Source organism: Moschus berezovskii, chromosome 10 (assembly GCF_049115385.1).
Source record: "Moschus berezovskii isolate FMDL1 chromosome 10, NW_MosBer_1.0, whole genome shotgun sequence".
In the NCBI taxonomy this organism is placed as follows: Eukaryota; Metazoa; Chordata; class Mammalia; order Artiodactyla; family Moschidae; genus Moschus; species Moschus berezovskii.
Genome location: NC_142469.1, coordinates 71,932,698 through 71,950,190, shown reverse-complemented (window position 1 = coordinate 71,950,190; position 17,493 = coordinate 71,932,698). Strand labels below are relative to the sequence as shown.

The window sequence follows — 17,493 nt, the reverse complement described above, 5'->3', positions numbered from 1 at the left end:
AGGTCCTTGCCTGAGTCTAATCAATTTTATGACATTGGAAAGACTGGACTGTGGACAGAAATTATCAAGATAATATCATTCTGTAAGACTTCTTTAGTAAACAAACAGCTGACTTTTTCCTGAGGATATTCTGATCTCATGGTTCCTTTCAAATTATAACAGGGAGCTTCTGTTACTTTCTAATGTTTAACTCATCAATTACTACCCAATTCTTACTATCCTGCCATGGACAAGAAAGGGAAAAGAGATGAGCAGCCAAGCATTTAAAAATAAACCAGAGCATTTGAAATTGTTTTTTAAAGTATGGACAACTTTATTTTTTTATTTACCTATTACATTGAAAATTTCTGAAATGTCCTAAAGACGGTTCTCTTATTTGAGTGGTACACAGAGATTATATCAGTTGCATACCAGAAAAGGGTGTATTCAACAATTTTGATTGTAGATTTGGTAGTAGATGCCCCAAGTATGGTTTCTAATCATGCTTTGTTTATATAGGAATTCAGAACAGCTCTTGTTTGTTTGTTTTTTTTTCAGTTGTGTTTAAAAAAGTTTTTTATTGAAGTATGGTTGATTTACATGTTGGGTCAATCTCTGCTGTACAGCAAATTGACTCAAGTTATGCACATACAGACATTCTTTTTTTAATATTCTTTTCCATTATGGTTTATCACAGGATATTGAATATAGTTTCCTATGCTCTACGGTAGGACCTTGTTGTTTATTCATCCTATATAATAGTTTACATCTGTTGATCCTGAACTCCCAGTCCTTCCCTCTCCCTTGGCAACCACAAGTCTGTTCTCTATGTCTGTGAGTCTGTTTCTGTTTTGTAGATATGTTCATTTGTACCATTAGATTGCACATATAAGTGACATCTTATGATATTTTGTCTTTCTCTTTCTGACTTACTGCAGTTAGTATGATAATCTCTAGTTGCATCCATGTTGCTGTAAATGGCATTACGTCATCCTTTTTTATGGCTGAGTATCCAACCAGTCCATTCTAAAGGAGATCAATCTTGGGTGTTTATTGGAAGGACTGATGCTAAAGCTGAAACTCCAATACTTTGGCCACCTCATGCGTTGAGTTGACTCACTGGAAAAGAGTCTGATGCTAGGATGAATTGGGGGTGGGAGGAGACGGGGACGACAGAGAATGAGATGGCTGGATGGCATCACTGACTCGATGGACATGAGTTTGAGTGAACTCCGGGAGTTGGTGATGGACAGGGAGGCCTGGCGTTCTGTGATTCATGGGGTCGCAAAGAGTCAGACACAACTGAGCGACTGAACTGAACTGAATACTCATTTGTATATATGTACATTTATCCATTCATCTGTTGCTAGACATTTAGATTGTTTCTGTGTCTTGGCGACTGTGAATAGTGCTGCTGTGAACGTAGGTGTGCATGTCTCTTTTTGAATTATTGATTTGTCCAGGTATATGCCCAGGCATAGGATTGCTGGATCATATGGTAATTCTATTTTCAGTTTTCTGAGGAACCTCCACACTGTTTTCCACAGTAGCTGTACCAATTTACATTCCCACCAGATGAGTAGGAGGGTTTCCTCTTCTCTGCACCCTTTCCAGCATTTGTTGTTTGTATATTTTTTAATGATGGTCATTCTAACTGGTCTGAGGTGGTACCTCATTGTGGTTTTGATTTGCATTTCTCTAATAATTAGTGATGTTTAGCATCTCTTCATGTGCCTATTGGCCATCTGTATGTTCTTTGAAGAAATGTCTACTAAGATCTTTTACCTATTTTTCCTTTGGGTTGGCTGGGTTTTTTTTGTTGTTGTTAAGTTGTATGAGCTGTTTGTATATTTTGGAGATTAAGTCCTTGTCTATCACATCATTGGCAAATATTTTCTCCCATTCTGTACGTTGTCTTTTTTTTTCTTTTTATGGTCTCTTTTGTGTGCAAAAACCTATACGTTTAGGTTTAGGATTAGGTCCATCCCATTTGTTTATTTTGTTTTTATTTCTATTGTCTTGGGAGACTGAGCTAAGAAAACATTAGTACATAAGATAGTAAAATTTAAAAAATGCATTTTGCTATACAAAACCACCTAGGCTCAAAAGGCTACAAATTGTACAATTTTACCATTTATATGACATTCTGGGAAAAGCAAAATTGTAGGAATGGAACAGATAAATAGTTGTGAGGGGTGGGATGAGGGGTTGAATACAAAGGGAAGTTTTAGGGTGATAGAAGCATTCTGTATGCTATTGAGATGGTGGGCACATGACTATGCATTTGTCAAAGACCATGCAGAGTGAATTTTACTGTGTGAAAAAAATATAAAACTTTCAGAAGAGTATGCAAGTTCTGCAACTTGTGTTTGGTGATGTCAGGGAATCCCAGATGGAATGCAGAGTGTGGCAAATGAATCTGTTTGACAAATGTATGAAGTAACCTCAGTGAAGGGAGTGGGGAATAAAATAAACTGAACTAAAAAAATTAAAATAAAATGGACTAAAGAATTCTCTCAAATTATTAACAGTATCTAGGAGTGATTTTTATTGCTATATATTTGCATATTTTTAAATATTCTTTGGTTAGGAAATGTAACTTTTGTAATTAAAAAATTAACAGTAAAAACATAATAACATAAGATATTAGAAAGTATTTCTATTTCAATTTTTTTCTCCTACTAGGTTTATTAAGAATCAGTATGTAAGTAGTGAATATATATTCTCCACTCTGTACTGTGCAAGACAGGTATACACAGACTCTGCTTTTGAAATACTTAGTTTTATCAATAATTTAGCAGTCAAGATTTTATTGATAATTTGTGGCAGTAGTTTATAAATTAGAGACACCAGATGGTTTGGGAAAATAATGTTGGGAAATAAGTATAATAAAACCTTACTATTAATTTGATTATAATGAAAATTTGAGTATAATGACATACTTGGGGGCTTAATGAATATTCTTAAAACTGCTTACATTCCTTGAAAACTGAGATGTAGTCTGATAATTATGCAGCCTGCTTCTCCTGCTGTTCTTAATTCAGCTAGGTTAACTGTTTCAGTTTTCCTGATTTTTTTTTTTTCTTATTTCATGTGTATTTCATTGTGTAGGAGATTATATTTCTGTAAGCAATCCTGAGGGCAATTTTATAATATCCCAGCTCCAAGAACTGGAAGATCTCTTTTTATTGGCAGCAGGAACAGGCTTCACACCAATGGTTAAAGTACTGAATTATGCTTTGACTAATATACCCAGTCTCAGGTACGTCATTTTACATTTAATTACTATCTCTTGTGAGGCTATTAGATTCGTAGAAGGTATTCTAAATCAATTAAAAACTCAGTGGACTTCAACAGACATGTTCTCATCCCTTAGTCATCATTTCTTACTCCTCCTCCTCTACCCTAAGCTGTTTTATTCACTTGATTCCTTTAGTTTAGATACCTTTGATTACCTAATTGACACTGAAAAACATTCATGCTAATTCACAGTTAGACTTTCCATTCATGCATATTGTAAGTATAATTGAAATAGTACTTTTGAATTGTTGTTTTTTCTTTTAAGGAAAGTGAAGCTGATGTTCTTCAATAAAACAGAGGATGACATAATTTGGAGAAGCCAGTTGGAGAAATTAGCATTTAAGGATAAAAGGTATTAAAGTAGTATTAGCTCTGTGTTTAAATATTTTCATACATGTTCAGTCAGTTGAGACCTTAACCTCTTTCAGTTCAAGTTTTTAGTTGACCAGAAAACTCCTTCTAACAAAAAGTAAACAAACCAACAATTCTCTTTAAAAGAATTTAAATGTAAGTAATGTTAATACACCTTCCCCAAAGAAATACTATTTGATAAGGTCAATGTGACATCAAATATGTATTAATAAAATATATAATGGACTTTATATTGATTTTTTAAATTAAAGAAAAATATTTTGGCTGCACCACATTGCTCATGGGATCATGTTCCCCAACTAGGGATCAAACCCACACCCACCACATTGAAAGCTCAGAGTCCTAACCACTGGACCTCCAGGGAAGTTCCTGGGCTTTCTGTTTATGTTATTTATAGTGAGTTGGGTTTCTTTGAAAATGATCCAGTATAGTCAGTTTGGTAATTCAAGATTTTCTAATTATAATGGGGACAGATCAAATAAGTTTGGTGAGATGAGTTAAACAAAACTAAAGATGTTTTGGGACTTCCCAGGTGGTCCACTGGGTAAGACTCCGTGCTTCCAATGCAGGTAGCCTGGGTTCAGTCCCTGGTCAGGGAGCTAGATCCTGCATGCCACAACCAAGAACCCACGTGATGCAACTCAGGATCCCACATGCCACAGCTAAGTCCCAGTGCAGCCAAATTAAATAAATAAGCAAACATGATTCTTTGCTACAGGATTTCTTAGAGCCTTTATCATCCATGCCAGTGCCTGTTGTGACTTTCCAGGAAGGGGGTTAATTATACATTGTTTAACAAGATTCTCTTCATTTTTGTTTGTTTACATAAACACATTAAATATCACACATGATCCTCAGTAGACACTTGAGAAATGCCAGGATAGTTCATGGAAAAAAATTTGAGGCAGGCTGAATTCAGTGGTAGAATGAGGCAGCAAGGACAGCACGGTAACAATTTGTTTCATTGATAAAGGAGCCCAAGCATAGTAAAGAGATAGGTTAACAGGCATATGCTCCGTCTCCCCTAAAGAGAGGTGAAAGCAGTATGAAATTCAAAACACATCTTTTAGAAGAAGAGTGAATTGAACAAGCTGTCATACATCCTGAAGCATTTTTGTAATCGTTAAAAACTATTTCTAGAATTGGAGAACTTCCTAAGTCACACAAAATATCTGACGTAAATGTTTATGTTTTTGACAGTATAGTATAGGTAAAGTTCTCTGCCTTTTCAAAGGTAAAGACTTCAGGAACTCAGCTATCCCAGGGTCTCCAGGTACTTGTGAATATTTTCCAGACATCTTCACTAAGGTGATGCCATGGTTCCTTCTAGTCTTTTCCTCCCTGTTGTCTCCCATCCTCCCCCTCATTCCCTTTTAGTAAGTAATTTTCACAAATTAAGAATGATCTGAATTTAATGATCTTTGAAGTGTTTTGTCTTCTTAATATACTTAAAACATAATCCTAAGAATATTTATTATGTCTAAGTAGTTGCATGGCAATTTCGAGCCTAATTTAAAGAAATACAGATTCCTGGGTTTTTCACATATCTTTTTCACTCAAAGTGGAAAATTGGGAGCAGCGGTTTATGAAAAAACCTAAACACCTAAATTCTGGCTTTCTGTCTACAGTTTACTAGCTTGAAACTGTATTCAAAAATTACTTAATTCTGTGGGCCTGTCTCTTTATCTTCAAAATAGAAAAATAATATCTGTTGTACTTCCTTCCTAAGGCTATTGTGAGGACTAGAGAAGGCAGTGTAAATGCTTTGGAAACTGTGAAGCCCTGCCTCAGATTATTTGGATTACAGTTAGGGAGGACCTCTGTGGTCATGCATTTCATTTCTGTATTGACTACTTGAGCTCTTTTTCCTAAACAATCATGTAAAAGACTTTAGACAGACGTAGCTATACTTCTGTAGCTAGTTTTTTTGTTTTTTCTTTTGTAAGTACTTCTGGCAGTTTGGGGACATGGTATTTTGTAAGATCTTTTCCTTGTACGAGGAAAATTCATTTACTATTATTTCAGCGAACAGTGTTTCTTTGATGTAAGAACTAATTGGTAAAGGGAATGTGTTGACATCTTCTGAACACAAAGTATGCTTTAACAACATCCCCTGTGTGTTTTTTCTTGCATGGTCCACATAATTTGGGTTGGTGGCATTGTGTAGGCTTGAGGATAAGGAAAGGCCCCTTTTCCCCCACTTCTGGATGAGTGACTCTAACAGCACTCATCAGGTGAGTGAGACCCTCCAGTTTGCTGGGAGAAGTGAGAGTGTTTTGACTGCCAGCCCGCCTTTATCCTCTCTCTTGTGCTCCCACTCCTGTGCATTCTCTGCTCCCTGCCTTCTCTTCCGCCTTCTGGAGACACACTCGCCTTGCTGGAGGCCTGCTACTGGCACTGACTTCCAGCACTGGCTGATCTGTGTCCCCTAGAGACTCATGGTCAGACCCTCACTGGAAGACACATGGCTTCGTATGGGTACGTGGCTTTGGAACATTTATCAGGAACCTTCCATATTCTGAGACTAATGCAGATGGAGGAGAAACCTGGTCTTAAAGGCTTACCAATGGGTTTTGGTAGTAGTGTTCATTCAAGATATATAATTGTGGAGTCCCATACCTAGAAGGAAAGTAAAAGTTTACATTTAATGTAAGGTAGTTTTAATTGGTCACATCTGTCATTTAGTTGGGCTTCCAGGGTAGCTCAGTGGTAAAGAATCTGCCTGCCAGCGCAGGCTGTCCCTGGGTTTGATCCCTGGGTCAGGCAGAACCCCTGGAGATGGAAATGGAAACCCACTCAGTATTCTTGCCTAGGAAATCCCATTGATAGAGGAGCCTGGTGGGCTACAGTCATAAACATCATTTAGTTAACATTTAAGGCTTTTTTTTATCTGTTAAATCACCCTTTCCTACATCTTGACTCTCCAGTGTCACTCCTCATTTTACCAATACATTTCTGATGACAAAATGTGACACTTGAACACATCATCTTGGTTAGGTTATTCTTGGATTGTGGCAATAAAAACATGTGTGTAGTTAAATGAAATACCCTGTTCTCTGTAGGATTGGGACACAGTTTTCTCATCAGTCCTTTGTAAAACAAGGAAGAATAGGAAAAATGGATGCTGAGACTGGTGTGTAATCTAATATTTTCATTTTCAGCAAGCATGTTTATTCAGATAATGCGGTTGGCAAGGGAAATTCTTTGAAACACAATTGTATAATGGAAACTTATTAACCTTGTGACCTTGGGCAAGTTACACTTCCTGATCTGATGGAGCTTCATTTTTTTCATCTGTGAAAAGGGACGTCAATATCTACATCATAGGATTGTTTGCATATGGGGGCAGTGAAACGGCAGAGTAGGTGCTGGGCCCAGAATTAGTATATTTGTAACATTCATTCATTCATGAAATACTTGTGAGCATCTGCCATGTGCCTGTTCCCCAGGGTTATGATAGGAAACAGGGATTCTGGGTTGCCTTATTTTCTCACGCAATCCAGGAAATGGATCTCTTCATTTTCCCACATTGCTAAATTTACTAGAATTGCAGAAAATAGGTAGACCATAAGTGTTCTTTTAGGATGTTTCTGTTTCAATTCAGTTTTTGTGTCATTAAGGCTTAAATGTGAGGGGGAAAGAAAACTTGCCTGAATTTTATCCAAATATACTATTACATTTGACTGTTAACTCCAGTAATTGGAATTTGGTTCACAACATTCCAAGTTTAGGGAAGTCTCCCACATATACTTTCCTAAAGAAAAATGAGAGAAAAACAGAACATAAATATGTACAGCAACAGCTGTAGCTAATTATTATGTAAACTGCAATCCAAATTAAATTTCTTGTATTTTTGTCTTTTGCTGAGCAGTCTTATGAGGCCTGCTTGGCTCAGTATTAATCATTGGTACTTCCCTCTCCCCTCAGTAGAATGCACCTACTCTGAGTTCTCTGTTTTTGCAGAATTAGTTTTGAGGGGAAGGACAGTTTTATAATGAGATTGACCTCTGGGTGGCAGTTTGTAATACACAAACATAATAAGTATTTTCCTTCCCTTTCAAAGTAGTCATTTTTTAAGGCAATAACATTATTTTAGTAAAGTTAGTAGCATATTCTTTTCTGTAAATAGTGGAATTTGATGATTTGTTGATTACTCTGTTTATAGAATTAATATGAATTTATATAGAAAAATATATACGGAAGCCTAGCTAGGAAGATTTTGAGCATTACCTTGCTGGCATGTGAAATGAGTGCAATTTTATGGTAGTTTGAACATTCTTTGGCATTGCCCTTCTTTGTTATTGGAATGAAAACTGACCTTTTCCAGTCCTGTGGCTATTGCTGAGTTTTCCAAATTTGCTGACAGATCAAGTACAGCACTTTAACAGCATCATCTTTTAGGAGTTGAAATAGCTCAGCTGGAATTCCATCACCTCCACAAACTTGGTTTGTAGTAATGCTTCCTAAGGCCCACTTAACTTCACACTCCAGGATGTCTGGCTCTTGGTAAGGGATTACATCATCATGGTTATCTGGATCATTAAGACCTGTTTTGTACAGTTCTGTGTACTGCAGGGTAGAAATTCACCAGAAGAATCACTAAGTCAAAGTGTACCAAAGCTATTGATCCATTTTGACAAATAGCCTCTCAAAAGGTAAAGTTTTTCTGTACTCTGGGGACTAACAATGTATTAGTTCCTTTAAGATAGCAAAACCCAGTGATTCCAGAAGCATAAGGAAACTGAACAAAGTGCTTGAATCGCTTCCTTTTCCTGCAGCCTGTGAGGCAACTCAGATATGTGGGTCCCTAATCTGGACCCTAAACCACTTTCTGTCCCCCTGCTAGATGTTCCTCCAGGGGTGTTTTTCTTGGAATGTGTTCATGTATTCCCACCCCAAAGGGCTCTGTGATTAAGTTGGTTTGAGAAATAATGTATGCTCTGTTAGCTTCTTGAAGCTTAATATGAACTTACCATGTTCAAGGCTTTGAAAAATTCTAAAGAAATATCTTTTAATTTTCCTCAAAACTTACTTGATTAGCTTTATTTTTCCCCCCATGGACTACCACTAACATTTGGAAGAACACAAGTGTTTCATCAGATTCATTTTGAGAAATGTTTCTTTAAGATGTATGTTTTATCTCGTTAACATCAGCTGTATATGAGCTGTTTTTCCCATGAGCAAGTAGCATTCACCATAGTTTCTAGTATTTTTCTTTAGTTTAGAGAAACCAGGGAAAGCTGGGGCCCCAAATACTCTTGAAATACTATTTTGTGGGTATTAACAAGTCACTGAAGCTTTTTAAGCAAAGTATTTGTGAGATTGAATCTGGGTTTTTAGGAAAACTAGTATAACAAGGATGTGCCAGGTAGATGAGGATAAGGCTAATAGAGCAGCATCTTAGACAAGAGATAGAAGGGCTGGAACTGAAGCTATGGCAGTAAAAATGGGAGGGCAGGGCCATATGTGTGTAAGAAATAGGAATCAGTGGGTCCGGGAAGTTGATTGGCTGGGGGAGGAGGGAATATGTTGTTAAATGACTTCAGGCTCTGCATGTGGTTTAGACTAATGAATACATTTGTATTTCAAGATTTTTTATCTCGTTATCATTCTACTTGAAAATAATTTCTTTTTGACGACCTTGTTTACTTCCATTGACATGTAGACCTCATAGAATCAGGTCTCTCTTTCTCTCTCATATATATTGCTTTGCACTTTATGGATCCTCGAAATGTATTTTCTGATAATTTCTCAAGAGTCCAAGTCCTTTCTGACACTTTTGAAATAATAGGGTAGAAAGGAATTTCAGGACATTCACCAGTGCACCCCTACATGCCTCAAAGCTACAAATGCTTCAGACAGTAAGTTGCCTTTTAGAAAAATTCAGAAGTAACCATTCATAGTAACTATCTGTATCTTGATGTGGTATAAAAAATCCTTCATTCAGGTATTCTTGAGTTAACTTGGGATTGCTCCCACTCCAGTTTAAGCTCTTTTCCAGTCCCAGGAAGGAGAAGATCATTCCGTCGTGTCCTCCTCTTTGTGACCCCATGGATGGTAGCCCACCAGGCTCCTCTGTCCATGGAATTCTCCAGGCAAGAACACTGGAGTGGGTTGCCATTTCCTTCTCCAGAGCAGCCTCCTTACCATCCTCTAAAACTGCATCCATGCTACCTGGTCTTTTTCCATTGAGAGCCCCAAAGGTATACCCAGGGGACCAATATGTAAATAAATTTAAAAAAACATATAAGGAATTTATACCATTTACGTAAGGATAACAGTTATTTTTCACCCTTTGGTAGATGCCAGCAGAAAGTATGCCATTGATTAGGCTTTTTTTTTTCTTTTTAAAGCAGCTCATTAAAGGAAAAGCAGGATTTTTTTGAATGACAAAGGACACCAACATTGATCTACATATCTTAGCAGTTTTTTTCCAGTGACAGGTTTATTGGAAAGTAACGGCAGAGGAGACTGTCTTTCATTTGTAATTTAACAAGGCAGTTGCTGTCTTCCATTGCACTGTCTATGTATAATTAGAAATGTTTTAAGATAGTGATTCTGCAGCTGCTCTTGGGTCCCCTTTGATAATCTGATGAAAGGTTATGGACCTTCCCAGAAAAATGCTCTCACAAATTCACATACATTTTTATATGTAATTTCATAGATACCAGCATATGGCTTTGCTTTTCCAAGTATAGTGTTTATTTTTAACCAATATAGCTTGTTCAATAAATTCCTTTATTTATTCATCAAGTATTTTTTGCACATTTGTCTCAAACCAAGCCTGAATACAGTGTAGAAGAAGATAAACAAGGACTCTACCTTCATGAAGCAGTAAATAGACATCACATTCCAGAATTATCTAACACTTTCTTAATTATAAGTGCAGTTCAGTTCAGTTCAGAATGTTTTTGGGGGGTGCTATTTTGTATAGGGTGGATTTGAACCACTGCTAAAACAAAATGGGAATCTTAAAAGCAAGAAATGAAACATGTCTCTATAGGGTTTTTAAATATAAAATCATTATTAGAATTGTAAGAGCATGTAGTTTTTCCCACCTAGAGTCTGGGTCTGCTGAGAGCTGGGATGGCTTGAGAAAATATCTAAATTACTCAAGCAGAAAATGTAGCAAGGCATTTGATCTATGCTGCTGAAAACTGATAAGAATTAATGGTGTTTGTGAAAACAGAGCAAAGGGACCAGGTATAGCTTAGAATTTTCAATTTGCTATGGCTCTTCACCAGCAGTTCACATATCATATTACAGAGCTGTGGAAAGAACTGGTCTGGAGCTCCTTGTGAGACTTGGTTTGATGTACTTCTTTCTTATTGTAATTCTGTACCCTTCTCAAATGCCTTACTTCCTAGTGTCTGGCCACCTCCTGTGTGCTGGCCACTGGGGGTGCAGCGGTAACTGGTCCCTGCCCTCATAGAGTTTCTAGTCTTATGGGGAAATTATCATCTTGGTGGCCACCTATTTACAGCCTGATTTAAGAGTGATAAAGAAGAGGAAAAGGGAAATGTTTCTACAACACAAATAAGAAAAGACTTAGTGGAACAGCAGTGCTTCCCTGGCAATGATGCTTGAGCTAAGAACTGAACGGTGGGGTGCAGTAGAAACATTACAGACAGAGAACAGGCAGGGTGTGGCAATGCAGGCTGAGAGAAGCAGAGCACAGAGTTAGCAGCTAGGATTGGGGAGAATTTGGACATGAAAGGTGAGGCAGATCAGTCTCAGGTTTCTGGTTTGCGCACCCCACGTGACTGTGGTGCCATTCACAGCAGTGAAGCCAAGTATGGCGCAGGGAGACAGTAACAGAAGAGTCAGATAGGCAATTGGTTATCAGAGTCAGGGACTCATTAGAAGGGTTTGAGTCAGAGATTAAAATGCACGTGTCATTGGTCATGTTCTTTACTGAGCAGATTAATAGAAGCGTGGAGCTCTCTGAGATAACTTTGAGCTTTCTTTTTTTTTTTTAATTCAAAATATTTTAACTTCAAATGATTTGGTTTGTAGGGTCCCTGAAAACCACATTCTCTATCTTGCGTATAGTCATCCTCGGTTGAATTCAACAACTGTTTATTAAGTGGAGTACATTTATAGGTAGGTAGAGTATGGAAAATTCTGAAAGAGATGGGAATACCAGACCACCTGACCTGCCTCTTGAGAAACCTGTATGCAGGTCAGGAAGCAGCAATCAGAACTGTACATGGAACAACCGACTGGTTCCAAATAGGAAAAGGAGTGCGTCAAGGCTGTATATTGTCACCTTGCTTATTTAACTTATATGCAGAGTACATCATGAGGAACGCTGGGCTGGAAGAAGCACAAGCTGGAATCAAGATTGCTGGGAGAAATATCAATAACCTCAGATATGCAGATGACACTACCCTTATGGCAGAAAGTGAAGAGGAACTCAAAAGCCTCTTGATGAAAGTGAAAGAGGAAAGTGAAAAGGTTGGCTTGAAGCTCAACATTCAGAAAACAAAGATCATGGCATCTGGTCCCATCACTTCATGGGAAATAGATGGAAAAACAGTGGAGACAGTGTCAGACTTTATTTTTTGGGGCTCCAAAATCACTGCAGATGCTGATTGCAGCCATGAAATTAAAAGACGCTTACTCCTTGGAAGGAAAGTTATGACCAACCTTGATAATATATTAAAAAGCAGAGACATTACTTTGCCACCCAAGGTCCGTCTAGTCAAGGCAATGGTTTTTCCCGTGGTCATGTATGGATGTGAGAGTTGGACTGTGAAGAAAGCTGATCGCCGAAGAATTGATGCTTTTGAACTGTGGTGTTGGAGAAGACTCTTGAGAGTCCCTTGTACTGCAAGGAGATCCAACCAGTCCATTCTAAGGGAGATCGATCCTGGGTGTTCATTGGAAGGACTGATGCTAAAGCTGAAGCAGCAATACTTTGGCCACCTCATGCGACGAGTTGACTCACTGGAAAAGACTCTGATGCTGGGAAAGGTTGGGGGCAGGAGGAGAAGGGGACGACCGAGAATGAGATGGCTGGATGGTATCACCGACTCTGTTTACATGAGTTTGAGTGAACTCCAGGAGTTGGTGATGGACAGGGAGGCCTGGCGTGCTGTGATTCATGAGGTCGTGGAGAGTCGGACATGACTGAGCGACTGAACTGAACTGAGAATGTAATTTCACACAGGTCATGAACCGAGGCTAAGCTCTCTCTGAGTTCAGTAAAAAATGTCAAATTATTCTCTTTTCTGTAACAAAAGTTTATGTTAAATAACTATGGATTTACTTGTATTTTTTTTGTGAAATCTTTGTTTACAATCCCTTCCAGTGCTCTTCTAGCAAGTGTATCGACCTTCCTATATTCACTTGTTCTCCAGAGGAGAAAAAGATGTTTTAGTGAACTTGAAACATGTTCATGATGTGCTTAACATAATAAACTTTTAAAGAAATGTTTCTTTTCTCCAGATTTGAGGTTGAATTTGTCCTCTCAGCACCTGCTTATGAATGGAGTGGCAAACAGGGATATATTTCACCAGCTCTGCTATCTGAATTTTTGGAAAGAAGTTCAGACACATCCAGAGTCCTCATCTGCCTTTGTGGACCAACGCCATTTACCGAACAAGGAATGAAGTGAGTAGCAATGTGGAAGGAGAAAGAACTGCAGCACTAGTGAAATGACAGCCTCCTATAGAAAGCAGTTGATGTGGCTCTCAGTTCTTCCTGTTCATATGAACCTGCACTTTAGGGGTCTGTCACAGTATAAGAAAATAATGACAAAGTGTTTAATCTGTATGCAGTGAAGGGTTGGAGGACCCCGTTACGCACAGAGTTAAACGTGAACAAAAAAGTAAGACACACGCAGCTCTTGATAGCCTCTCATAGTGGCAGGTAGCATGAACACATTCATAGAATGGGTGCCAGATCTTTTTTGGGATGCTACCTTTTAGGGACGTACCTTTTTGGGGCTAGTTTTTTTGGACGTACCTTTTTGGGATGCAACCTCTCCTTCCACCAAAGCTTCATAATACATAATAATCTTTTAAAAATATATCATAAGCTGTGTTCATCTCATTATAGCTTTTGATCCTCCTTCATTCTCTGCAGCTGGGTGAGCATTAATCAAAGAGTTGAACTCTGCACAATGAAAAATCAGTGGTATGACTATCTTATTTAAAAATCACCTTGATCTGATTTAATTCTAAAATGGCACGTTAACGTGTTTTGGTTAGATACAGTGATAGCCACTGTTATTGGGTTTCTAGATGATTTTAAACTACAGCTGCCTTAAATGCTCTCCATTTCCTTGTTTGCTATATGACTGAACCTAACACTTTCTAGATAGTTTTCTCTCTTGCTGTTTTATTTTTAATTATGAAAAAGACAGGCGGTATGGCTGGAGAGGTAGGATGGGGTTAGATAGTGAGAGGCTTGCCTGCCATACCACGTTGGTCCTTTTGACTCCTGTGCCATCCTGGCCCTTTGTGTGAATATGTGTGTCTGTTCTGGAAGCTACCAGTTTGGGTTGGAATCCCAGCTCCACCACTTACAGTCACCCTGCAGTCATTAGCTGAGCCAAAACTTTCTAAACTTTAGTCACTCACCTATATGCACATGTGTATGCTCAGTCACTCAGTCGTGTCCCACTCTGGGACCCTACGGACCTTAGCCTGCCAGGCTCCTCTGTCCATGGAATTCTCCAGGCAAGAACACTGGAGTGGGTTGCCATTTCCTCCTCCAGGGGATCTTCCCGACCCAGGGATCAACCCCGCATCTCTTGCATTGACTGGCAGATTCTTTACCACTGCCACCTGGGAAGCCCCATTTATACAAGGGAATAAATGATAATATTTATGCACGTGAAGTGCTTAGGACAGTGACTACGTAGAGGGAGTTATAAATAAATGTTTATTTTTTTCAGCAGCATTTTAAACAGCTACTTTTAAGATTGCAGTCTCCTTTGATAGTGTTTTCCAAGTTAAATTTTACTTAAGCCATATTTCCACTTTTCCTGTTCAGTGAGGGAAAATTAAGATAGAATGCTATGGTATCAACTCCTTACTTTGAAAACTGATGAATAAAGGGAAAAAATTAAGGATTTATTCTGCCTTTTCTGTGTGAGCTATACTACTGGGTAACCACATAATAAGTGAGAACAAGTTATTCTTTAGAGAATTCCTTGGCTGATAAACAAATAAAGAATGATAGAAGTAGGATGTCATCAACTTCAGTCCCTAGTGAACTAATTGATCCGTACCTAGATCATCAATGGTGGTTTGCATACCAAAAGAGAGCCAACCAGGTATGATGTGCCTCGTGATGAAAGAGCATGATCTATGAGGTAGTCTGGTCAAAAAGAATTGAACCTGTATCTGATCAAACCTCTAGGTCTGATTATTAAATTTAGGGAGATAAAAGGAAAAAGGAACTTATTATTAGAGTAAAGCCACAGGGATACAGCAAAATCAGAACCATGGGGGAGTCAATGTGTGAAAATTTCATTTTGTCAACAAATAAATTGCAGGGCAGGGAGAGATGTAGGGGATCTTATGCTCAAAAGATAGCTAAAACACATATAAGCCAGTCACAGTGAATAGAATTTAGTTGGATCTTGATTCAAACATACTTTTTAAAATTATAACACTTATGAGACAGCTGCAAATGTGAACACTTACTAGATATTTGGTGACACTAAGGAATTCTTGTTAATTTTTTAGAAGTGAAAATTATGGGGTTTTTTAGACAGCACATACTAACTGGGAAATATGAAAAAAAATACTATGGTTACAATGGTAAACTTTGATGTTATTTTATTTTCAAGCATCTTCCATAAGAAACAAGTGCTTTGTATTTGTTTTTCAGGATGCTGCATGATCTGAACTTTTCCAAAGATGAGATCCATAGTTTTACAGCATAATGAAGAGCTGTCATTCAACTGTTTAAACTTGTGATTACTTAAGGTTTTTTTTAAGAGAACATTTTTGTATATACTAAAAGGTTAACTAGAATCCAAGTTTCAGTTTCTTAAACAAAAACAAATGTTTCTTCACTATAGATACCTTGTGGGCTTTATTTTGTACCTTAACTTATTTTACTACTGATATTTGTCCTGAAAAGTCAATCATGACAAGTACATACAGGATTCTTTGTTATGAATCACAAAGTTCCTTACCATGTAAACTGTATCACTGTTCTACAATAAGCTCTCGTGTTTTATGACATGATAAAGCAAATGATCATTTTGATCACATTTCTATGCTGTACAATGTCTGATTAGCAATACGGATTAAATTTTACATTGCACTGTTAACTCAGGAAATGATTATTTATGTCCTTGTTCTTACTATGAAAACGTGGAATGTTATAACTTATTAAGCGATCCAAACATTTTGTGTCTATGGCCTTGATACAGAGTAGAATAAAAATATACTTAAGTACTTTTTAATCTTTGTCATAGAAATGTGTTTGAATGCATGTTTGGGGTGGTATCTAAGGACAATTTTAAGAGGCAACGATAAAAGATTCTGGAGACACTTCACACAGGTAGTTTTGGATTAGATGTGTTTAGAAACTTAGTTAACTTTAACAACTACTCTTAGCCAAAACTAGAGGCATCAGGAAAGATAATGGAAGTGTAGCCTCTGGTCCCATGGCCTAAAACAATCATTTGCTGCTTTGGAATGGATTAAATTTAGATTCTTTTTGAGTCTGCCTAGACTAGCTAGGAAAATGAGGAACACTCCATCCTAAATGGTACCTTCCCTGGCTGGCTGCTCACCCCACAAATGCCAGTTCAGCGGGGAGCCTTCCTAAGCTCTGCTGTGTGGTCATCTTCTTCTCTCTCCCTGCCGCTGTGCACAACCCACAAAACGCTCTCACAGATGGGGATTCTTCCAAGAGTATCAAGAAAAGCCACTGTGAGCTTTTTCATGAGGAAACTGTGTTGGATGCATAGGTGGTTCTGCATAAGCTAACTTCGATTTTTCAGTCTTATTCAGAATAGCAGCATTGCATTTTTACAGAAATGCTGGGGAGGGGGCTTGGAGGAGGGGTGTCTCCAACTTCCCTGTAAATGATTTTGTAAACAGCTGAACTTCACCGAATGAATGGTATACTCAAGATAAAACACAATATTAACATTCCTTAAATTACAAACCCCCAGCCTCGGAAGCTTCCCAAGTGCAAGTGTCTGAGTCAACACTGTCTTTCCCTGTGTCTCCCTCTTCTGTCTGTCCTCATTCACCCAGGCAGGACCTAGCTGTCCTGGGCTGTCAATGCTCCCTGGTGGCTAACAGAAACATTTTCTACCTTCTGCCTTCTTACCACCTCCTTTTTCTCCCCTAAGATCATGAACTTTCTAGGCATAACTTTTTTTGTAGTTAATTAGTAATATAGAAATTAATTCTACCTTAGCCAGCTTTCTTATTTTTTCTATCCTCCTTTTTCCTCTCTCCTCCAACCCTTTTTTGACTGCCTCCAGTAAACAAAGTCTCCTGCTACCCTCTGTATCTCTTCCTCTATCCTCTTCATACTGTATTTTAAAGCAAAATAAAACCCATAAACATCCTTTCAACCTGTATATTAATAATCCTCAGATTAGTGTCTTAAACTGAGAATCAACTGAGCTTCAGTTTTACCTCCCGGATACCACCTGGATGTTCCACAACCCCCTAAAATTCAATAGATCCCAAACTAAACTTTTGCCATGACCATCATGTAACCCAGCCAGGTTTGTTTGGCTGATGCTCAGCAAGCCAAAACACTGAGACACCAAGGTTTGCAGCAAAGTGAGGGTTTTTTCAGTAGTCATGTATGGATGTGAGAGTTGCACTATAAAGAAAGCTGAGCACCGAAGAATTG

At 38.1% G+C, this 17,493-nt stretch overlaps 1 protein-coding gene across 5 annotated transcripts in view; it reads left to right on the top strand.

The window, feature by feature from the left end:
* CYB5R4 (cytochrome b5 reductase 4) overlaps positions 1-16,078 on the top strand; it is a 111,180-nt gene extending 95,102 nt beyond the window's left edge. For all 5 annotated transcript variants that reach the window (XM_088840732.1, XM_055432958.2, XM_055432957.2 and 2 more), the window contains 4 exons: positions 3,091-3,241; positions 3,545-3,631; positions 13,102-13,266; positions 15,496-16,078. In XM_088840732.1, the coding sequence (XP_088696858.1) occupies positions 3,091-3,241; positions 3,545-3,631; positions 13,102-13,266; positions 15,496-15,550 (458 nt within the window). In that variant the 3' untranslated portion in view covers positions 15,551-16,078. The remainder of the gene's footprint in view (positions 1-3,090; positions 3,242-3,544; positions 3,632-13,101; positions 13,267-15,495) is intronic.
* The last annotated feature ends 1,415 nt before the right edge of the window (positions 16,079-17,493 follow it).